This window comes from Python bivittatus, unplaced genomic scaffold (assembly GCF_059951505.1).
Source record: "Python bivittatus isolate LINGU-HERP-01145 unplaced genomic scaffold, Pbiv_v1 ctg000850_np1212, whole genome shotgun sequence".
Lineage (NCBI taxonomy): Eukaryota > Metazoa > Chordata > Lepidosauria > Squamata > Pythonidae > Python > Python bivittatus.
Window position 1 is genome coordinate 60,976,964 of NW_028277112.1, and position 24,808 is coordinate 61,001,771.

Sequence of the window (24,808 nt, forward strand, 5' to 3'; positions counted from 1 at the left end):
CAGAAGTGGTTTGCCATTGCCTGTTTCCAAGGGCTGAGAGAAAACAACTGCTTTTTGCTTAAGGCAGAAGTAGAACTCACAGTCTCCTAGTTTCTAACCTTGTGCCTTGACCACTACACCAAACCAACTCTCATTTAGAAAGAATTATTGTAACCTAAAAATTACAGAGGATGACCTGCAGCAAGGTGGATGGACTCAGTTACAGTGGCAATAGGTGCACCACTGGAAGACCAGCTTAGAGACAGATCATCACGGAGAAAATCTATCTGTGTGGTTACTAAGAATCAACAATGATTTGATGGCACATAATCAATCAATCGATCAATCACTCAATGAGTATGTGTCCTTGTGTAAGTGTGTCTGTGTGAAGCAGGAGAAAAGAGGTTCTTGTTATCTAGAAACCATGACAGTTCAGGAAACGACTTTGATTGAACGATGCTATTTGCACTCTAATTAGTCAACTGTAGAAGGCATTAGTTCCTGGTGATCTCAAAACACTCCCTGCATTTGAGGCCAGCAGCAGTGAGGACAATTGCAAATCACTTTCAAACTGCTGTGGAGGACTGAGAATAGAAACAGCAGTGATACAGAAATGTCTTGCCATCTGAGATCTCTCCAAATGAATCAAGGTGTGTGTATGTGTGTTTGGAAAAACGAAGAAAAATGTGCTGATCACTGATCAGCTGCTGAAAGAAAGAACCAAATAAAATCCAGGCTATGGAGAGCCGACTCAGCAAAAGTTGTAACCTCTCCATCCTATTTCCATGGTTCTTTTCCAGCCTATCAGACCTTTCCAAGTGTTTAGTGTCAACCTGAGCCAGCCTCATTTTCTCACATCTTCCCAACGCGGATGTGTGACCTACAGTCAAAACGTTGCTTTCTACCAGAGGGGTGAACGGGTCCCCCAAATGAGAGAGGAAGGAGGAAAAGCTCTGCCTTTAGAAAAAGTAACATTCATGAGAACGCACCATGGTAAAATGCAGGAAGTGGCATTGCTGTTCAGCGCAGAGCACGTTCTCATCTCTCTTCCTCCCTCTGCCAGCAAGCAGAGTGCATGGAAAGATACGTGGTGGGACTTGTAGTCCAACTCAGGCAATCAGAACGACGGCGCATTTTGGAAAGACCACCGGGCAGCCGCTCGGCTGTTGACTCGGAGCCGTCCAGAGGCGCTCCGAATGAAGAGAGAGCAGGAGGGCGCGGGGGGACCACCAAAGAGCGTTTCTCCCGCGTACGGGGGGGGGGCGGGATGTCCAGGAGGCCAGTGGCGTCGCCCTTTTAAGAGGCGTGCTCCTCCTCCACGTGCTCACAGTGAGTGATTGAAATACATAAACAGAGCAGCAGCAGCAGCCGGGGCAGCAAAAGGAAGCCGCGTTGACCGATAATAACCTCGCTGCGCGGCGCCGGCGAGTTCTATATAAGGCGCATCTGGTTCAAAATCTCCTGCTTTTCTTGAGTCACGGGTAGGGGAGCGCGCAAGAGTTGAGGCGGCTGGTGCCTGCCCCCCGCTTTCCCCCGGAAGGCTGTCGGGAGTCGCCACCAGCATCCAGCTGTGCGGGGGACCGAAAGGCAGAGCCTCGATCAAACTGGCGAGCAGGTAAAGGGGGCGGGCAGGGGGAGCTTGCGGGGAGATCGCGAACGGGGAGGACGCTTCAAGGGGGCTGCTGCTGTTGCTGCCGCGAAGCCTGCCCGGGGATCGGCTCTCGGTCGGGTCCCGCTTCCGAAAGGGGGGACCTGCTTCCCGCTCCAGCCCCGCGCAACTCTGCACCGGCGTCGAGGCTCCTTTGGCTGAGGCTCCCACGTTGCTTCTGGCTTCCCGGTAGATTTCTAAAGGAGCCCGGAAGACGAGCAAAGCAGACTTCTGGGGGTGTCCGGAGTGCGCTTTCTCTCCTTCAGAGACTCTCGCATCCCTGGAACGGGGCTGATTTCCGGGCACACGTACGAATACATTCCTGCTTTGGAATGGTTTGCTGGCTGGCTGGCTTAATTGAACGGGGTGGCCGCCCTGGAAGGAGAGATGAGCTCCGAATAAGCCGCGCTGCTGGGCGACTGGTTTGCAAAGGAGGAAAGCAGTGCAGAAGCAAAGAGGCACTGGGTTGGCACCTTGGGGGAGAGATCTGGTTGTTTTTGGAGGTAGACAAAGCGGTGCCGTGGCGGGCGGGGTATTCCAATGAATGTGGAGTTCATTCTCTCTTTCTCTGAGTCAAACAGGGTGCATACATTTAATTCAGATGTAACCGTCTGTGTCGTACTGAAGAACTGCAAGGATCACGCCTAATCATTTCCTGCAACCCCCCCAGCCAAACTAGAAAGGCTCAATTCCTCCCCTACATTGCTGGACTACAGAGCCCTTCGTTCCCAGCCAGCCCTGCGGTAGTCATTCTGCATGGGCGTTATACCCGCTCCACGTGAAAGATGCCCCGGTCAGGGAAGGAATCCGATAGCGTCTTTGCAAACACAACCTGGCATGAAGCTTTTGGGAGAGTCCCAAAGCCCTCTTGATCAGGAATCTGTGGCCTGTTCACTCCGGATTTTTCTCCAGCTGCTCTCTAGGAAGACGCCTCCAGTCGGGGCTGTTGAGGCAAGGCAGAAAGAGGAAAAACTTACAGAGCAGCTCCAAGTCAGCAAGAAATGACCGAGAGTAACCTTGTTAGAGTGTGACAGCTTAATAAAAGCCATCAGCCTGGGAGTTGCACCCCTTAATTCGAGGGGGAAACTACCCTCATAAGGAATAATTCTATGAAAAGTTAGATACCAGGAGAAGCCATATAATGGGGTGATGGGGGTAATCATAGGGCATTCATTTTTTTATTATTATTATTATTATTATTATTATTATTATTATTATTATCTCTGTTGCTCAGCTCAAGTCTATATTGTGAATCTCAGTGTTTCCTTCCCATTCTGAGTCAGTACTAAGCAAGACCAAAAGGATAGCTTTGCAGAATGAAAGGGTACTGAAAGTGTAAGGGCTTTTAATGTTTTATTTTATTACTTCTGATCTTTATGCCCATCGGTTTGGGGCCATCGTGCATGCTTGAACTGTAAATTATTGGAGCTTGGTATCATGCGTGTAAGGCAGTTTTAATGGATTTGGTTAATAGAAATCTCCTTTTATTCAGGATTAAAATGTCACTTTGATGACTTCTGTGAAACTGTAAATTAAGAATATTAGTTTGAGGCCACTCATTTGGACTCTGCTTCTGGTGATGGTATGGACACTGACTCACTCAGCCTGGTTCTAGTAATGTCTTCAGCTCCTCCACGGAGATCTGTGAACCCTCTGACACCATTCTCCCTCCTCATTTGTTATCTTCCCCTTTTTCTACTTCTCACAACCTTGCCAAGTCTGGTTGCTTTTTATCATCAAGCAACTGCTTGCCCCACATGCCCAAAGAATGCAAGTTTCTACTTGTTGATGATCACTTCAAGAGAATGGTCTTTATCTGATCCAGGACTGACTGCTTGTAGTGCATAGTACTCTTAACAGCCATCTCCAGATCCAGCAATCTTATTTCAGTTGCTCTTTGTCAGTGCCCAGCTTTCATGGCAATAATATTACTACTACATGAACTATTTTGATCTTTGTAGTCATAAAAATATCCTTCATGATCTTGTCTAAGTTTGTCATTGCCTTCCTCCATAGAATTAATCTCCCTACTTCTAAAGTGCACTGTCTATCTATCCTTGATCCCAAGAATACAAAATCATCTTCCATCTTCCCCTTTATGGATCAAACTTTTTCTTCTTCCTATTTAACGATGCCTACTTATCTCAAGTTGTTAGGGTTTCTGTCCCTAATTGTCAATTTTGGTTCTACAGTAGTTGTCAATTCTTATAATATATTCATGGTATAAATGTAACAGATGGGGTTCATATCCATTCTTGTCTCCCTCCTTAACCTATTTTGAACCACTCTGTTTTTCCAAACTCACTTCTTATCACTGCTTCTTGTTCATTATGAAAGTTTGTTAGAATAGTTCTGGCTTATCTATTAACCTTAATATATTCATCATATGTGAATATATTGTATTGAATATACAAATATATGGCATGATACACGCTGTCAAAAGCTTTGCTCTAGTCAATGAAGGTTAAACCTCTCATCATCTCGTTACAAATAGTCTCCAGTCTAAGAACGAGTTCCGTTCCCAAGGTCTGTCCTTAAATTGAATTTGTATGTAAGCTGGAACAGTATTATTATATAATACTGTATAAGTAGTATTATGTAATCAACTCAAACCATTATGTATTTAACTCAAATTTGGCTACAATAAGTTCCATTCTTAACTATAGGTCGTCTGTAACCCTTAACTATGGGCGTTCTTAACCCAGGGACTACCTGTGTTTCTATTATCCATCTTATGACAGTTGATATCATGTCCCTCTTCTTTTTTTGAAACCATTGTTCATCTGCTATTTCTTTGTCCATGCATGGCTCTATTATTTTCTGTAAGATCTTAAGGAAAATGTTGCTTGCCTGAAGAAATTAATTCAGTTGTTTGGCCATTTGCACTCTCTTTTCTTCTGTAAAAGTACATATTCTTTTCCATTCTCTGGGCAATGCCATCTTTCCCCAAATTTGTTGACTTAGAGTTGTTAGCATTTTAATTGCCTCTTCTGCAACATTAAACAATCCGTTGGCTATTTCATCTGCAGTGGTGCTTTCTTACAAAAGGTGTCTGTTGCTTATTGTTTCTACTGTGATCTGTTCCTGGATATATTCTTTCTCTGAAAATGTTGCTATCTTTTTTTGGAAATGATTTCAGTACAGTCTCTCATCTTCCCTTAAGCTCATTTGTCTCAACTGGATCTTTTCCATAAATAAATCTGTGTAGTCCTGCCTTAAAACAAGTTTGGTCTATTGGTCTAATCTGGACTAGGAGAGGGGAGACCTGAGTTCTAGTCCCACCTTAGGTATGATACCAGCTGGGTGACTTTGGGCCAGTCACTCTCTTTTAGCCCTAGGACGATGGCGATGGAAAACCACCAAAATACTGCCAAGAAAACTGCAAGGACTAGTCTGGGCAAGCATCAGGAGTCAAGACTGAGTTGAAGGCACGATATACAGTGGTACCTCGGTTCATGAACTTAATTCGTTCCACGATTCTGGTCGCGAACCGAATTGGTCGTGAACTGAATCAAATTTTCCCATAAGGTTCAATGTAAATAAGGTTAATCCGCTCTGAACCATATGTATTTTTTTTTTAAACCACAAAAATATGACACAAAGTACAGTACAGTATGAAGAGAGAGAACCACTAACCTTGCTTGAGGCGACTTCTGGCGTGGAGGACAGGAAGGCGGGTGGGGAGGCAGTTATTGTTTGGAGGGAGAGTCCCCCTCACTTACAGGAAGCCACGACCACATGTCAGAGCAGGGAAGATGGCCACGGGTCGTGTTTGTCACCCGATGCGGAGTTTGCGAATGGAAGCAAAATTTTGCCAACGGTGCTGTTCATGAACCAAATTGTTCGTCAACAGAAGCGTTCGTGAACCAAGGTATTACTGTATATAGTCATACCTTAGCTGTGAATGTTCTAGTCATTTTGAACTAGAGTCACTGAATGAGAGATCTCTTATTCTTCTTTTCTTGTTGTTTTTCCCTTTCTATTGACATTCTTGATTGAAATGTCGTTCCTTGTCCTTTCTTGCTTGATGTTGAAAGTTAGCAATCTGTTGTTAAACATCCTTGTGGTCTAAGGCTTTCATTCTTTATCTTTCTTGGGGTATCATGATGGCTTTCATAACAAGCTTTTTGGATCTTTTCTCTTTGAAATTAGGGTGTTTTTTTTTCTGCTTTGGTTTTCACAATTTCTCTTAACTCTTCTTGTAGTTCCTCGGTTTCTCTTTTGTGTAAGTTAAGTCGACTGAATCTGTTTCTTACACTGAACTTATATTCTGACTGTATGTCCTTGGGGTCCTCTGTTCTCTTTAATTTCTTGTTTTATTTGATATCAATAAGTCATTGTCTAGTCCACTAACTGCACCAGGAAGCATTCCGGATGACTGGATTGTACTTTTTCATATTCTGTTTCCTGTTATGTAGTTCATGTGATTCTGGTGACATTCAGGTGTGAAGATTGCATTTATGTTCCTTGAAGCAGGCGTTGACAAGGAACAAAATGCTCTTTGCAAATTCTATTAACTTATGCCCTAAATGACTGTATTCACTCAGTTCAAATTATCCTATAAGACCCGGTTCAGCCATTTGTTCAACTTTTGCATTCCAAGCACAATTAGCAGTTCTATACTGTTTCTTGACACTGCATTTAGCACCCCTTACAATTTGCCATATGATTCCACGTTTTCCACCATTGCATCTACACTGGGTGCATGCCCTTACATAACATCGATGTTCACTGGATATCCACTAATTTTGATAGATATGATCCTGTCATTTATTAGATTATAGCCAAGCCCATGCTTAACAATGTTCTTGTTAAACAATCTTTCACATGGATTCCTACCCTGAATGTCAGATCTATATCCTCTATATCATCTATATATATCTACACACATACATCATATAATCATCTGTCAGAAATAGATCCATTTCAACCTACCTAAATTTATTTATTCCTAAAACATCCAATTTGATACGTTTCGTTTCTACTTTGACAATTTCAAGTTTCCTTGTTTAATGCTTCTCATATTTATAAATTGTACACCAAGGTAAACCAAGCCAAGAAACAGACATCACAAGAAATATTAGAACTGTATTTTATTGATATAGGCTACAATAGCAGGATCCTGAAAGCCTGGTAGAGTTTCTCTTTTCCTCCCTCTTATACTAAAGAGAGTTAAGGTGGGGCAATCTTTCTCTTGCCTTCCGATTTTCCTAGGCTATATTCATGTTCTCCCAACAGTTGCTGCGTATTTTCTTCAAGGCCATCTCCTTGCTCCTCTACAATACAAGTAGTACAGTAACAATAACAACAGTGATGGAACTTGGTTGAAATTCTCAGTCAGCCATAAAGCTTTTTGATCCACATCATAGAGGGAGCGTGAAATTGAACAAGAACTGCTGTTGGAAAAATCTGTTGCAATTCCATGTTCTTGGAACCATTCTTGAAATAATGTTCATATAATCTCTCTCATGGCTTTTAGGTGCCTGTACTTGTTGTCTATTTACAACCAAGTACATTGGGAGTGGCACAGAAATGCATGTGTACGTTATAGCAAAGACATAATTGTATAATGGGCACCCAAGGTAATCCACATACTGTATACTGTAGGTTTCACCTCACTTTCAGGATTAGCATTCCATAATTCATCACATCTCAGTTACTGCAGGATGCTTAGGGTAGCATATGACATCATGCCTTCCTTCACACCGTCTCTAGAAGGTAGACAAGATTGAAGACTGGTCACAAGTTGAAGGCTATGCTGTGAATTTTGGGACTGAACTCTAATAGTTTTAATAAAAGCAGTGGTGCTAATGGAAAGTTTGTTTGTCTCTTGAATGAATCATAAAGATTGCACCAAAGGGTTCACACACCATCCTAAGTCAGGTTTATTGGAACTATGGTGTGTTGAAGAAGCCACAGTTGGTATGATTCACATAACATAACGAATCTTGACATAATGCGAGTATGGTTTTAATGTGTGTGTATCTGTGTATATTACTTATGGTTTTTATAAATATGTATTTTATTGATATGTAAACTGTCAGTACTCCATGTGGAATTAGCAGTATAGAAATACTGTAAAAAATAAGTAATGGCCAATTGTGGATTAAGCCAGAAATCATGGTTTATAAACTGTAGTGGCTAGGTTTCCATAACAAATTGAAGCAAAACAAACTGTACACATTATGACTCAAGCTGGGTTGACATATCACATTATGTCTTGTTTTGCTTAAAATTCTACTCCTGGTTTCTGCAAGTGGAATCGTATCTCAGTTACATATTCATTAAAATCATATGCTGGAATTCTTAGAAACTTACTTTTTCTCTGCTGTAGCTTTCTTTTTCATGTTATTTCATATCTGCTTTGACAACAGCTAAAACACTTTCAGTGAATCTTCGTAAACCATTCTTCCTTGCAGACTTTCCTTTTTTATTAACCTGAATTTTAACATATAATGGTCACCAATGCAAGGCCCTCTGTTTTTATCTGATTCTCCATTTGCATGTATCCATTTCTTTCCAGGACAAGTGAAGCCTTCTAGCTTTTATGAGGTCTCTTCCATTTTGCGCTAAATACGTGGAATTAAAAATCCCTCAAGTACTGTTTTTGACTTATTGCAATCTATTGTTTTGATGAGGATTTCAATATACGCAGTTTGCCTTTTTTGAACACCCCTGTCTTTTATGGCCAAAAATTGGTTTATAAGTTTTTCTCACCCTGAGTATCATCTCTCTGCTGCAAGTAGAAATCATCCAAGTTGGAACTGTTTAAAAGAGTCCAAGGTGCATGTTTTAAGTGAGGTTCAATTCATTAGCAGTATCCATCTCTATGGAATTTAGTGGCATTGATCCATCTTTTGGAACCCCCAAGCCAGTAAGAATATGCTTTATCTTCAGAAATTATGTGATATCAGGTCAGTTTGGTATTTGATGGAGCTGCAGATGGGTGCTACTGATAATTCTCATTTAGCAACCACAATTAGGGCTGACAATTTAGTCATTAAGTGAAGCGGTCGCAAAGTGAACCTGCAACTGTACTTATGATCTTACTTCAGCTATCCTTTGCTTTACAGACCTGTGAAGGTTGTAAATGCGAGGACTGGTTGCAAAGTTACTTTTTCATCACCTTCATAACTGAGTTGGTCGCTACATGAGGCAGTCGCTAAACGAGGACTACTTGTATTGCAAATTATAACTATGTGCTTTGTGGAAGTCAACACAAATCTGTTACATGGATCACATTTTTTGGTCTTCTGACTTGAAATATTTTAGGCTTTGTTAAAATTGTTCTGCTTTAGCATTTGGGTCAGTTTTGAAAGAAAATGTATTTGCTGCAGTTGCTGAACTCCTGCATGTGTGTACTTTCACAACATTCCCTGGAATTCTCAGTCGATTCCTGCATTCCTTTGTTGTCTCATGCTTTTGCATGGCCAGAACTTGAAACCAGATGCTGAAGCTATGCAGTCTGAGCTTAATTCTCAAAATGGTTTCTGTTGACTATACAAATCATATACCTTGTACCTTGGCAATCAATTGTACAAGAATATTTACTGTGTCTGCAGAATCTTGGCTAGAAAATCAAGGAGAAGATACAAGTTGTGTTTGGAAATGTAATGGCATCTTCTAATCTAGCAGGCTTTGCTGAAGGAATAAAGCCATCGTGCGAGATGTGCTAATACTCCTCTTACTCTATGTAGTTATCTTTAGAATAGTGCCGATGCAAAGGATTGCTTTAAAATAATCTTTTGATGACATTAAAAAGTTAAAGAAGTTGTATGTTAGAGATCAGAAACTTGGGTGTTACTTAATGCTTTTGTTCCTTTTTCTGTTTTGCCAACGTCTGACTGACAAAGGGAAAAGTGTACTGCTTTTGCACTTTTCAAGTATTGCTCATCTGATGAAAACATGTGAGTCTGTGTAATGGAGAGCGAGCGAGCAAGAGCTCTTGATAACTCTTAGAAAGAGCAAGAGACTTCTTAGAAACTTCTTATTTATTGGTCCAGTCATTTTATTTCAGATGCCTGCTTGGAAATCATTCTTAAATTAATCCAGTGAAGGACACCGTTTTTTTACGTTGTTGACTCTGGTAGAGAAGTTAATGTGATTTTAAAGATAACGCGACTGTGTATATGTGGAGAGAGTCCTTTTCTAGATGTGATGAGTTTGAGCTAGTATCCAGGCACATTCTTGTGGAAAAACAAACTTAAGTCAGCATCTGCTGACCATACAGTTCAGAGTTCTCTTTAGATCCACTCTGGCTTTCTCTTCTAACAGCTTGAGAGGGGTGCAGTAGAAATAAAAAATTAAAATTACATCTAGTAGCTGGTTCGGTGCCTTGCGTGAACTCAGAGAAGTTTCACGCCTGTAACAGGCTGAATTGATAAATCAGCAGCCAACACAAATCAGATAAAGTTTTAGAGGATTAATTGGGGAAATTATGTATCTGATGGTAAATTATAATCTATCAGGGAATTGGAGTTTTCATTTATTAGACCACAAGTGGTTTTGCAGTTCTTTTAGTTCCCTAAAATGGCAACATTGCTTCAATATCAATGATGCAATTGGTTTAACATACTTAATTAAACCTTGTGAAACTAGTTTGTATCCTACCTTGTGCTGTTTGAAGACAGAACAGGAAAGAGAGGCATTTAAAAATGTGGTACTGTTTTCTAATGAATGTAATTGGGCTTACATTCATAGTACAGGAAATGCAAAAATATTGCTCAAATATCAGTATTATATGAGACTTAAGAGAATGGCACGTATTCATTTATGGTTAGGGACCACATAATGTACATTGTCCTAAGAACTAAACTACAAATGGTGAAAATTAAAACTTTTTACAGTAGCGGCCATATTGATACCACAAAACTATAGGATTCCCTGTTGAATTGCAGTGGTACTTGAACAAAAGTTGGCCAGTCTCTTGGAGATCATCATTGACTTATCTGCTCAAAGGATAAGAATACGGTCTTCTTCTGATCATTCATGCTGGTTAGTAAGAGCATAATTAAATGCTTGCACCATACTGAATAGAAAGAGCAGTGGAGAAGGTCATAGGCAACTGGTTCAACTTTCGAAGGGCAAGGATGGAGGAATGCCAATCAATTTCCCTTCTAATAATGAGGAAGGCAGCATAACAGTCCTGACTGATATGGAAGTTTCCTTTGCAATGGGCAAGGTAGGAGACTGCTGAGAAGGGTCTCCAAATAACCCTGAGTTATACAATTTGGGGCTGAAGCTTGAATCTTTCTGTAGATATACAGTACAACCATGAGCCAGGCAGTTGTGAATGTTGCTGTATGTCTTTACAATGGGTGTGTCTGCTCAGACAATGTAAATCAGCTTTGGAGATTCTGGTGGAGACCTTGTTCCTTCAGCAAACCTGTGACACTTTTGATCTTGTATCCCAGAAAATCTGCTGAAGATTTACTTATTTATTTGCAGTATTTCCATACTGCCATAGAGAAGTCCGCTGTGACAACTGGCATTCTTTAATGCCTCTTTCCCTATTCCTCTCTTGATCTGTTTATATATATTTATTTATTTATTTATTATTAAATATGCCGCCCATCTCCCCCAGGGGGTGACTCTGGGAAGCTTACAATTAAAAACCAAGACAATAAAAACAATGAAAATATAAATACCCCCTGATTAAATCACAAGTAAGACATCTATAAAAGCAATATACAAATCAAGAAGATGGGGGAAGCAGTATCAGTCATCCCACGAGCCAGTTCCAGCAGTGCGAGCCCCCATCAGGCACCCAGGCCATCTGATATAGCCATGTTTTTACACCTTTTCGGAAGACCAAGAGAGTGGGGGCAGCCCGCACCTCAACTAGCAAGTTGCTCCACAGCAGAAAAGGCCCTCTTCCTAGACCCCACCAGCTGAAATTCCTTGACTGGTGGGGGTCCACAACATGCCCTTTCTGCAGGACTGAATGGGGTGGGCAGATATAATAGGGATGAGATGGCTCCTCAGATAACCTGGTCCTGTGCCATGAAGGGCTTTAAAGGTGATAACCAACACCTTGAATTGTACCTGGAAGCAAACTGGCAACCAATGCAGGTCACGTAAGAGAGGTGTTATATGTGCTGCCCTAGGGGCGTTCAAGATTGTCTGTGCCACTGCATTTTGTGGCAGCTGTAGCTTCCAAATACTCTTCAGGGGTAGCCCCATGTAAAGCATGTTGGAGTAATCCAAATGGGAGGTGACCAGGGCATGAGTGATCACGTGGAAGGCCTCCTGATCCAGGAAGGGGCATAACTGATGCACAACACGAAGCTGTGTGAAGGCCCTCCTAGCCACGACTGCCACCTGCTCTTCGAACAGGAGTCATGAGTCTAGGAGGACCCCCAGATTACGCACCAGGTCTGTCAGGGGTAGCGCAACCCCACCTAGAACCAAAGATGATAAGCTCCTAGATCTTGAGGCTCCCAGTATCCACAGCCACTCCATCTTACCAGGGTTCAGTTGAAGCCTGTTGTCCCCCATCCAGGCCCCTACAGCCTCCAGGCACCACAAAAGGGTAGACACTTAAGTCACCCGGGATGGAGATATATAGTTGAGTATCATCAGCATACTGATGATATCTCATGTTGTAATGCTGAATGATCTTACCCAGTGGTTTCATGTAGATGTTAAATAGGAGAGGCAAGAGCACCGAACCCTGAGGCACCCCACAAAGTAGGGGCCGCGGGCTGGATCTCTCACTCCCTATCAACACTGATTGATGTCAGCCTTTGAGGAAAGAGCTGAACCAGCACAGAACTGCCACCCAGCCCCAGCTCCTGCAGCTGACCCCAAAAGGATACCATGGTTAATGGTACTGAAAGCCGCCGAGAGGTCAAGAACAGGGAGGATGGACTCACTACCCCCATCCCGCTCTCGCCAGAGATCATCTAAAACTGCAACCGATGCTGTTTCTGTCCCATAACCAGGCCTGAAACCTGACTGAAAGGGGTCCAGATAATCCATTTCCTCCAGGATCCTCTGAAGCTGTTGCGCGACTACCTTTTCTACATCCTTGCCCAAAAAGGGAAACTAGGCGAAAATTGGGTGGAGTCCACTGATGGTTTCTTGAGGAGGGGGCAGACCAGAGCCTCTTTAAAAGTGTTGGGAACACCCCCTCCTGCAAGGATGAATTGACCACTGCTAGTACCCACCCCAGTGTCACCTCCCTGGAGGCTTTAACCAACCAGGAAGGACAAGGATCTAATGCACAGGTGGCTACACTAGAAGTCCTGAGGACCCTGTCCACTTCCTCAGATCCAACAGGATCAAACCATTCCCAGATAACCAGGTAAGTCCACTCCCCAGGTATCTCCACTGGACCTGTGTCATTCTTAGCCTCCAACTGGGAATGGATCTGAGCAATTTTATCTGTCAGGTATTCAGCAAATTCCTCTTCATGGCCCTGTAGTTGGCCCTCCTTACCCAGGAGGGACCAGGTGACCCAGAACAGGGCCGCCGGGCAACACTCTGCAGATGCAATAAGAGCAGAGAAGTAATGGCATTTCGCTGCCCTTACTGCCATGAGGTAGGCCTTAATAGCGGCTCTAACCCATGTTTGGTCAGACTCATCCTTAGTTTTCTGCCAGCGGTGCTCTAGACATCTCTTGGCCCTTCTCAGCACCCTGAATAGATATTTGATCAGTGTTGCTAAACAGGGCATATGTCTCTGTGGGTGGAGGAAGGGTTTGCATATTTGAGACGTAAGGAGGAAAGAGCTGATAGGTTGCAATGTATCTCTGTGCTCCCTGCAGGCTTCTTCTTAGGGAAGATGTTGTCCTCTAACCTCCATATATCCCTAGAGCACATTATGTGCAGTGCAATGGTTTAATATCCCCTAAGGCAGGGTTCCTCAACCTCAGCAACTTTAAGATGGGTGGACTTCAACTCCCAGAATTCCCCAGCCAGCCATGCTGGCTGGGGAATTCTGGGAGTTGAAGTCCACTCATCTTAAAGTTGCTAAGGTTGAGGAACCCTGCCCTAAGGCAAATAACTATCTATTCACTCAATATGGAAGGTAATACAAGAATGTAACCAGAGACCTAACCTCTGGGGGCCAGGCTAACCTTCCAAGTTACAGGACAGATTTTTACTACTACTGCTCACGCTTTCAATAGTGCCCTAAATTACACCTCTATTCTGTGGCACAGAACTCAAAATTAGCCATTCAGAACAGAACCACACTCCCATCTAGTTGCCCCATCCTTCATTTTCGTATGATTTAAATGGGGTGTGTGTGTCATTTTATAGTATCATATACAAACTGTTGATGGAAAGCCCCCACCCGAAAAAAGGTTGCTATATAGAATGTTGTTGCTGATGTTAAAGATATTTAGAAAAGTCAGGGTTGCTTGGATCTTGTGCTTGAGTAACTTTTTAAAATTACTTCTGAAATGAAACAGGTTTGTTCCACATTTTATCTCTTTCTAAAGACTCTCTTTGAGTGAAAAGTCTGGGCAGGTGTTGTAGAGTTTTTAGAAGTCATTTTGAGAGCTTTACACCAGAGGGCACAATATTTAGCAAGTATTCCCCAAAGGCCAATTTCCATACAAAATGTACAACATGTAAGACTGAAACTTCGATAAGATCTTTCAGAAAGGAGAGGACCTGAACTGTACCAAAGTTAGAGTACATGTATGCGTTCCAAACTATATCTCGAGAAACAAGGCTCACTGCATGTGAGTAGATGAGGTTGTGTCGGTACTACATTGTGCCAGAAAGAAATGAGATCTGAATTCATTAAGAGAAATGCCTCTACCCCAATTTGGCTCTTCTGCAAATACTATTATTTTGATAAATTTATTAGCTGAACTTCTAAACACAGCTATAGAGGGATTCTGGTCTACCATGTATCCTGGCTATGAGATGCCTTTACTACAATCCTTTTGGTACTGTGCATTTTTTTAAAGTTTGTCCAGAAAACCTTTTAAAAATTTATTTATACTATTAGGGGGGTGGGTTTTTTTTTTTTTGTACATTTTAATCTTAGCTGATTAGTGCAGTCATACTTATTCTTTTATGATAACAGCAACAATATACTTTAAGAGGGAATGGATGGACCAACTCTGATCCAGGTTCAGCCAACTGCACTAAATGTCCAATTTTTGTTTCTTTTCCTTGCCAAAGAACCATCAACATGACTCTGTCTTAAACATGCTATCCCTTTTTTAGTGGATTTCTTCCTAAACACAAGATGGTGACAATTTAGACAATGTGTATTTACATACAGATCTTTATAGGACATTCGTGCTTCCTTGACTTCTACTTTTCCTTTGTCATAGCAGAGAAACAGTTTAAATTTGGCACTGGCTGTAGCAGTAGATTTCTGCACAGGGAAGGGGGTTGGACCAGATGTTCCCCAAAGTCCTTTCCATCCCTTACAGTCTTTGATGCAACATTCCTTTGGCTGTAAGAAAAAAAGGAAAATGTATGGAACCCATTAATGTAGAAGAGGTAACATTTTCCGGCCTTATAATAAATGATTTGAATGGAGAGATTGTGTCAAGGCACACATTATTTAGAAGGTTCAGCTAGGGGAAGTTCCTTCTTCTTCCTTTTGTATGTAGAAGAAAGAAATGGCAGTAAGAATTTGAAACATACCCGTGCCTACATCTTTCATGTTATGAAACATCTCATAACATCTTTCATGTTATGAGCTCCGTGTTAGAAGTATTATTTTATTTTTATTTTTATATATTATATATGTATTATATTTGTATTTATTTATATTTCAAATTTGGTCACTGCCCACCTCATTAGGAAGTGACTCTAGGCAGTTTACAGTAAAAACAAAAATAAATATTAATTAAAATACAGTTTAAAAAATTATGATGTTATAGTGCTGGGATTGCTAGATATCCAAGCCTAATTTATGCCCTTTCAGATTTGCTCATTTTTTTCAGTTTCAGAGAAGGTATGTAAATCTGTTAAGGCACAGAACTACAAAATATATTAGAAGTTTTGATCAAGGTTAGATTCAGATCTAGCTAACTGGATGCCAGAAGTTCAAGAGGCACAGAACCCTACTTCTAGCTTGAGAATCAAGATAATTTCCTTAATTACCATTTGTTTGCTTAGATTGTTGTTTTGAAAAATATAGCACAGAATTTTGGCAACAACATAACAGCAACATCAGAGCAGCGCTAGGAACAGCTAAGATACTGCGCAGAACCCTCAAACTCCCAGGCCTCTGGTAGAGGATCTGAGATTGAGGAAGACACATACCACCCATAGGGGTGAGAGGGTTTTTTTTTTTTTACACACACACACACACGCATGCACACTTTTGAGCTTCTTGAAACAAATTTCCAAGAAAGAAAGAAAGAAAGAAAGAAAGAAAGAAAGAAAGAAAGAAAGAAAGAAAGAAAGAAAGAAAGAAAGAAAGAAAGAAAGAAGAGCATCTGACAACGGAGGAATGCCTACTGATCAGGGAAAGTAATTATTTCTGCCTCCATTTAATTTTTGGCTTCTGAGTAAGTTGTCAGTTTCATTTTTTCTTTTTTCTTTTTTAATCTATAAGCCATTAGTTTGTTATAGCTGGCAAATTGTATCTGTCATTTTTGAAGTGGAAGCTGTAACAGTGGTGTCTTTGGCCTGGTTAGTAAAGCTGGAAGGTTTTTTGTAAAAATGTAATGATGATGTTATTGTGCTTGAACAGTGTATCCTCCCAGCCACATGCCACAAAGGTCTCAAAGCTTGTGAAGTTAGACACGCCCAAGCTAAATAGGTCAAGGTCATACGAGGGACAGGCCACCGGAGAGATCCAGGTGAGTTCCATCTTGGAATAAAGATGGGATAAAATGTACCATATAAATAAATAAAGCATTGGACCAACAAGCTCAAGCCTGTTTTCTGTTTTGGCATACAGAAACTGTCTGGTTCCTCTGCAGAGTCGCAAAAGGAAGAAGAAGGTACAGGGTGGAAACACTAGTGAAGCATATGGTGATGCTTCAGCATAGATGGCCCTCATCTTCACTTCTTGAGCGTGGTTACTGTCTCTTGCTAGAAGAGTTCAACTGCCAGCTCGCAATGTCAGGCCCACAAAATCAGCAAGTCTTATTATGGACCCTGTCTTGACCTATTGCAGTGCATCAGGTATTGTCTCACAGCTCATTCAGATGGCAAGATCCCAGATGCTCAGCCTGCTTCTGTATGAGTAAAAATAAAGCAAGGGTGTAAAAGAAATGGCCAGAATTACCAGGGGATGGACCTTCTCTGTGGTAGCCTCCACTCTTTGGAACCCTCTCCCCACCAAAGATATGTGCAGCCCCCCTCCCCCAGTTCTTACATTTTGTAAGCAAATTAACTCTGTCTTATTCCAACAAGCTTTCAGCCTTAGCTGACTTGATTTTAGATGTCTGTCATAGGTATTTTTGATTATATGAATTGTTTTTAATTGCCTCTGTTGTTAGTGTTTGTAATTTTTATTTCCTGTGTTGTGTGCTGCCTTTTTGGGATTTGGGCAGGTTATAAAGGCGGTCAGATAAATAAATAAAGCTTGGGCATTATTGCAAGATATGAAATGCTAAGCCTAAGGAACATGATAGTGGCCTATCCAGCTCTGTGTTTTGTTTTCTGTGAAACAGTATGCAGAGACTTGTCTTTATTGGCAATTGCGGGATAGATATATTTACAATTTGATCAGTGGAAACTCAGATGAAAAAGCTTAAAAGTCAGCAGTAGGTTCTGATCATCTAGCCATTTCCAAGTTGAGATGAATGATTGCAGAATTAATTTTAAAACTGGAGAAGATTGTAATTAAAAAAAAAAAAATCTGGTTAGCCCATGTAAATTCTAGAAATTCCTAAAAGAACTGGGTATATCATCACTTCATTCATCTGATAATGGCTCAGCCACAGGACTCTGGGTTCAAAGCTCACATTGACTGCTGGCACTTGTGACACGCAGCATTTGGCAGGACTGCAGTTCTTCCCGGTGTGTTATCAGTGAGCTTGTTCAGTTGGCTGTACTACTAGTTGAAGATTTAGAATTGCTTTGCAGCTTTGGGTAAGCCTTTCACTCTTCATGGGTTTTGGGGTTTGCCTGTTCTCTGAAATTCCATTTCATTGATGATGTTCCTTGTAGCTGACCCATTCAGGAAGTGGATTACAACAACTAACGTAGAACATGGTACATTTTATATATGGAACAGAGGGGGGCTTTGATGCCAGTTTAGTGTTTCATGTTGTTATTTTGGACAATTTCATCCCCTCCTTTTTCTTTTCATTTGCTAAAGATTGGAATGCTCAATTGGTTCGATTTGTATTCTCTTTTGCATGTTATAGAGGCAACTTTCTCTGCTTTTTGACAGAAAATAGGAAATAAAAATGGTTGGTGGGATTTTAACTCTTTTAAGACAGCTCTGCACCATCCCCACCCAACTGACTATACTCAAGACAGTGCCGTCAACTTCCCAAATTTCCAGTTGTCTTCCCAGCATACCCGGAGGATGCTCAAATGTGTATGTAGATTTTCCCCAGTTGAGGCTGTTGGGTTAGTTATGGCAGAAATAGAGAATGAGATGTCTTCCAGATTTTTTAGATTTTTATTGTGAACACCTTTCAGTATTGCCGGTGAAAAGACTGTAGCTGTAGCCCAACAAAAGAGGTAGGTTGCCTACTTTTGGGTAAAGGAACTGCATATATAGTTCCTCTGTGTGTATGTGTATGTATGTGTGGAACTGCCTAGTCACCCTGTTTGGAAGACGGCAATCTAGAACTTGCTTGCTTGTAAATGTCTCTGGGTCTTCTGATAGCACTCTGTAGTTTCACTTTAGGGTTTCTGGAGCAGGGTAAACGACTGTTCATTAAAAAATCTCCATGAGGTGCAGACATTTCTGGTGTGAACATATTTGCCTTCCAGAGAGAGCTATCTTAGGTAAATGAGGTAAACTTACTACTAATTTTCTTCTTTCCAAGAAGAAGAGGAATATCATAAATATTTTCTTCTCCCTTCCTAATAGAATGAACATTCCTGGTGGCAGGTAGGTCGTTACTAACCAAGAAAGAGGGTTCAAAATGGTTAGTAAATGTTGATGGGCAATTTTATTGTGTCTGTATTTAACTGCTTTGGCAACTTAAGCCAGGTCTGAAGGCATATGAGCCAGCCACCTTGTTGAAGTTAAGCTGGGCTGAATGATTGCTGGTTGGATGGGAGACTCTGTGAAAAATGCATGTATGTTACTTTGAGTTCTAGAATAAAGGAAAGGTGGGATTAAAAAAAAAGTCTAAAGATTGTATAGATTTGAGATGTGGCAGGATCTTTTCCTCAAGGACTTTTGTCAGATGCTTTTTGAAATTTGAGAAAGTGCAGGCTGTATTGATTGTGAGTTAATGGGATGGCAGGATTCCCAAACATGATTCTAAGAACAGGTAATGCATATAGCCAAGACTAACATAAGCTATATCGCCAAAGCATTTCTTACAAATAGCAAAGGTCAGTCTGATTGCCCAGAGTGCAGAAATCTCTTACAGCTCATCAGATCCATACCTGCATATATATCATTTAACTATTCAGTATCTTCACGGAGAAGATCTATCTGTATGGTCGCTAGGAGTGAAAAATGACTTGATGACACATAATCAAAATGACCGATTGGATTGCCATGGTTTATGCTCATTCTCCCTTCCAATAATCCCATATGACACTACCGGCATCAACATCTGCACATGTATGAATGAGAGCTAGGTTAGGGCCATGGAGCATTTACAGCAATGCATGGATATGAAAATTTAGGAACTGGGGCTCCCTCTTTCTTTACAGTGATTTGTGCAAAACCAGAATAGTGATAAGACTGTTGGGTCCCTTAGCAAGTGTGAACTTTGATTTAGCTAACAATTTCTTTGGATTCAAAATCAGTGATTTAGGAACACAATCTCAATTATTTTCAAGTCAAACACTGGTTGCAATAAAAGCTGGATCCAACCTTTGATCCTGATTACAAAAGAGTTTCAGCTAATTTTCCCCAGGAAGCTGGAATCGTTTATCTGTTCTCTGAGCAAGGACAGCACATCAGAAACAGCACAACAAGCTGATCTTTGCATGCCAAGATGTTTTAGCGTTGCCCTCAAGCTTATTTCATTAGGAAAAGGGAGAAAAACCAAGGACTAGAGTCTTCCATTCTTCGTCCTTCATTCCAAGGATAGGATGAGAAATTCCCTTAGAGACGCAGATGAAATTTACAAGTACATGTTTTCGGAAGATAGATGCCCGCTGAGAGTTCAAACAGACAGTAACTCTTCTTGGGGCAAATCCATGCAATTGTGATGGTTGCACAACCACAGCACAAAACACATTATTGTACAATCTATGTTTTTCCTTAACTTGATTAGGCTATAGATCTGCCAGCATTAGTCACATTCCTTCCACATGGCATGGGTGAATTTGAAACTATACTTCATCTTGGCATCTCTGGAAGCGCAAGGCCTGATCTTTTGCCTAGGGGGGTGGGGGGGGCTTATATATAAAAAAATAAAAGTAAATCCTGTTTTCTAGGAATGCTTTCTTTTTAAAAAATTGTGAGTTTCATAAAAGAGTGATGGTTAGGTGAAGAGGCAGGTTCAAAACATAGTTCAAGAGTCAGCAAGCATCTGTCTGGGGCCTTTATAAAATTGCCTAGTCACTGACTAAATAATTGTTTTCTAGGGGAAAGGTTTTCCTCTCATACAAGCCTCTTTTTTGTCTCAATCAGAGAGCAAACAGCTTACTGTCCCTCCTCCCAATGGCTGTTGAATGTTTGTTTCATACAGTTAACAAGAGGGTTGAACTAAGAAAGAATAGCCACCCCAATTTAATTTTAATATCTACCTCTGCTCCCCTCCAAAATGTAGAACTGCAATAAGCATGGGTAATGGGCAGACCAACTGGATGGTAAGACTAGTTTTAGATTCTCATGAAAGACCAGAAGGAAAACTTTCTGGGGGATTTTTAAACAAATAGGTTGAGAAGTACAATTTTGGAGCTGCTACCAAAATGTATTCTTGCTATGAAGAAAGAAGGAAAAGAGGATCTTTTAATCTTCTTTTAGTTTCCTGGATCAGTTCTATACATGAAGTCATGGCAGAGATGTTGGGTGAGTTCTGCAGGGTTTCTATTCTTAGAAGGCACCCGTATTATCTTTTAGAGCCAGAATATGAAGTAACCAAGTATATCAGAAAACCCAACTGTAAACCAACATGTTATCACTTCAGCTGTAGGAGGGCTTTTGACTCAGGGGCAGACAATTTATTGCAGGAAAATCTTAGATAAAGTTCCCAGAATCTTCAATTAAAAGGCAAGACTGTCTAAAGTCAACAAGGCCACCCTAACCCATGATCGGTTGTCCCAACTTTATGTTGTTCAGATTGCTGGCCTGCAAAAATCAGGCAAGATGGGAGACTTTTGCCATGCTCAGTGGATCTGGCTTCTTGTAATGTTGGGGTGTGTGTGTGTGTGTGAGAGAGAGAGAGAGAGAGAGCACACGCGCAAAAAAAAAGGGTATAAGGTGGCCCACTGTTTAGATATTCTATTTTTTTTTAATTAACATGTACAACAAATGCATTAAAACTCAGAACCTTCAGGATTGGCAGCATACCTCCCAGCCTTTGCTTGGTTAGTAAATAATGGAAACAACTAATAAAACTTAGAGAAATGGAGTGTTAAAATGTGATTTGCTGTTGCAATGGTCAAATATGTTATTTATAAGAAAGTTATCAAATATGAGATTTGTTTAAAATTAATTGGAAACCATGTACAACATTTTGTGTCCCATTTCTTATATACCCAAGATTATCACTTTATTCTCAGTTATTCTAAGAATGTTACTGAGAACGTTTGTTTGTATTATTTTATTTACTGAATTTTTACCTGGCTAACTGTGAGTTTATAAGTATGGATAAATTTTTGGAGCATTCAGATTCTTCATGTGGATTGGGGTCTCTCCCATTGTCTGTCTATCCTTCCTCTCAGCCCCTTCTGAAGTATTTTTCCACTAGAATATTTATATATTGATATTTACATATAACTATATAAAAATTGTATTTATGAGACCCTCTTTGGTATAGTTCCACTGGATTAGAGATTGGGAGACCTTGAATTTTAGCGCTGACTTAGACCAGTCAGAAACAGGAAGTTACCTCTGAAACTGTCACCAAAAAACCTGCATGGACATGTCCATGTAGTCTCCAGGAGTCAAGTATCGTGCATTCGCTGATAAGATACGTGTATTTGCTAATAATTAAAAAAGGTTTTGGAGGTAGCAGAGTTTTCTAAAACCCTGAAGAATTATTGCTAACAAAACTGTACAGTTTGGGGCTCATTATGGGACATTGAAGAAGAGACGTTTGATGATTCCAGGTTTCCACGCATGAACAAATGTGAAGTGAGAACCAAAGCTCTCTGCCTAAGGGACAGAATCAGAACATTGCTTTCTTTCATTGTAACTGCCCCCTAGGAGGCCAGCAGAAAGGCGTGCTGCATTTTCACACTAATGCAGCTGTGCTGAACATGGGAGGAGAAAAAAAATTGGGGGGGCATGATCAGCTGGGAGCAGGCTGGCTCAACAATTAGCTAGAGCAGTGTTTCCCAACCTTGGCCACTTGAAGATGTGGGGACTTCAACTCCCAGAATTCCCCAGCCAGCATGCTGGCTGGACAATTCTAGGAGTTGTAGTCCACACATCTTCAAGTGGCCAAGGTTGAGAAACAATTAGCTAGAGAGAGATGACACCTTATTTGGACAGGGCAGCACATTATTGGCTATGTAATAATTGTAGGAAGGGGCACTTTTGAGATTTCACTCTCTTATGACAGAAAGACTTGGGTGACCTTTGGTTTCATGGACCTATATTTGGAAAGAGAAGTGGGGGACCCTGTCTGCCTTCTGCATGTCAAGGAGGGATGTAATTATCAACTAATTGGGACTCCCTGAAAATTAAACACTGTTTGCTCTGAAAACTGTGTGCCAATGGCATTTAATTTCCTTCCTTTATTTTATTTAGGGTGCAATGTATATAGCAGTCCACCAATGGGCTGCAGACTTAGAACTGAAAAATTACTGTTTGGTAGCAACAATGCTGTGGATTTTTAAAGCCAAATAAATGGGACTGGGATATGTATAATAAGATCTGTTACTCCCCCCCCCCCCGTGAATTCAGCTCCTGTAATACTAAATCAGATGGAGGCCATGGCTTTGCAAGGGGAAAAAGTTTGAATGATGATAAGAATGCATATTTTAGTAGATGTAAAGCTCTGCTTTTTGGTTTATTCTCATCCCTCTGGGAATAATACCCTAATGGACAGTACTACAGAATTTGAAAGCTTGTACCCAGTGGACCTAGGTATAATATATGGCTTTCAGGGGTCAACCACACAGCCCCTTGCCCTGGCTCCGACATAACCTACTTGCCAGTCACTGACGCCATGTTGTTGCATCAGAGTCTGTCTCTTAAGTCAAGGTGAGCAGGCAAAAACTTATATTTTTTAGTGGGATGGAGTAGAACTGCCCTCCATGCAAACATTTTAATTTGCATGGAGGAGAACCTTAGGGGTATCAGTGACCTCTAGAACTGCTGCAGGACTGCTCCTCCCATCTGGCTACAAGGCTCTGTGCCTCCATGGCCATTTCACCTTTGCTGGAGAGAACAGAGCTTTACCCCATTTTTCTTTTCCTCCAATAGGAATTCCAATTTTGGAAAGGTATTTCATGAGATCATTCCTACCAGTAACCTCCATCATGGTGATCCCTGGCCTTATGCACTTTTTGGAGAGCATCTCTGCCAGGACAGGGATCATTGTCATGGAAGGCAGTGAGGAATCCAGGTTTGGGGGAAAAATCCAAAACCAAAAAACCAGGCAGCAGAAAATGGAAGAGTCCTCTTTTTAAAGAGATTTTACTGAGGCTGTTTATCTCTTTCTGTCCTTTCTAGTTGATGACCAGCCACAGGGTTTCTGCTGTGTGCTGTTGCCATCGGTGGTGCTCCTGGAGTGTACGGAGGGAAGATGGCATTCTGGACACAGCTGGGTTTGCTATTATGGAAGAATTTCACTTTTAGGAGAAGGCAAACGGTAAGATCACGTCATTGCTTTATTTTCACAAAAGAGCCGATTGTAGGTTTCAAGAATTTATACAGGGCCTGCTCAGACAATCCTATTTAACGCTAGAAATACACCATTTGGGCACAAATATGTAAAACTCCCATTAATCTGGGTGGATTTTATGATGTGGATTGGAGGGTTTATATAAAGGCATTTAGCCGGTAAGTTCTTCCAAGAAATAATTTGTGTATTGGACTTTAAACCAATGAAACAAGAAGCTGTATGTAGTTATGTTTTTTGTTGTTTTTTTTTAAATCTGCGCTCAGTCGTTACCGACTCTGCAGTGACTGCTTGCAGTTTCCTTGCAGTTTTCAAGGCAAGGTGTTTCGGAAGTGGTTTGCCAGAGCCTCCTTCCTAGAGGAGAGCCCAGCTGGCGAGCGCAGGAGGTGGGTTTCCATTGCTTCGCGCCCTTTTCGGGCACGCACGGTTTTTCGCACTTATTGGCAACTGCTCCCGACTCCTTTTTGCAAGGCGCCACCAGCATTTTTCCTCCCACCGGAGTGAGAGTACCCATTTATCTACTCACGTGAGTTTTCGAACTGTTGGGTTGACAGGAACTGGGGAGGAAACAGGAGCTCACCCTGCTAACGCGAAGGCTGGACTCGAACCGCTGAAGCGTCGACCATTTCTGGTCGGCAACTTTCAGCGTCATTAAGCCGCTGCGCCACCGCATCCCCTCGTTATGTTTTACTTTCAGTAAATACATATAGGAGGCAAGAAGGGGGGTGGGCAGGGAGAAAACTAGAATTGTTCTCAGTTTAGTATCTAGAAAAACTGTTTTAGAGTTCCTTTTTGAGTCAATGGGACAGTTTTTCTCTGAAGCTGCAGGAACCATTTTTGCTCTGATCAGTCTAGCAAAGGTAAGTGAAAAGGATTGCCATTTCTCCATGATTACTTAGAGTAAATAATGGAGGTATAGTCACATGTTATACAATAGGCGTGACATGCTGTTTGACCTAAGCGTGTACTTTGAAATAAATTCATGCCTCCCATTCAAGCAAGCTTTATATTAAATCATATAGGTTCTTGGGGGAGAAGTGTCTATGGAATGCCTATTCAGATTTAGTAGTGTATGCAATCTGATCGTTTGAATCTT

General features: G+C 41.3%; 1 protein-coding gene across 3 annotated transcripts in view; it reads left to right on the plus strand.

Moving 5' to 3' along the window:
* The first annotated feature begins 1,349 nt into the window (after positions 1-1,349).
* ABCA1 (ATP binding cassette subfamily A member 1) overlaps positions 1,350-24,808 on the plus strand; it is a 103,348-nt gene continuing 79,889 nt past the window's right edge. Inside the window, exons 1-2 of one of the 3 annotated variants that reach the window (XM_007428637.4) lie at positions 1,350-1,594; positions 23,544-23,682. In XM_007428637.4, coding sequence (XP_007428699.1) covers positions 23,617-23,682 — 66 coding nt within the window. In that variant the 5' untranslated portion in view covers positions 1,350-1,594; positions 23,544-23,616. Of the gene's footprint in view, positions 1,595-17,525; positions 17,648-18,498; positions 18,518-23,543; positions 23,683-24,808 lie in introns of those variants that run through there. The other 2 variants (XM_025166897.2, XM_088129928.1) reach the window with 2 other exon arrangements.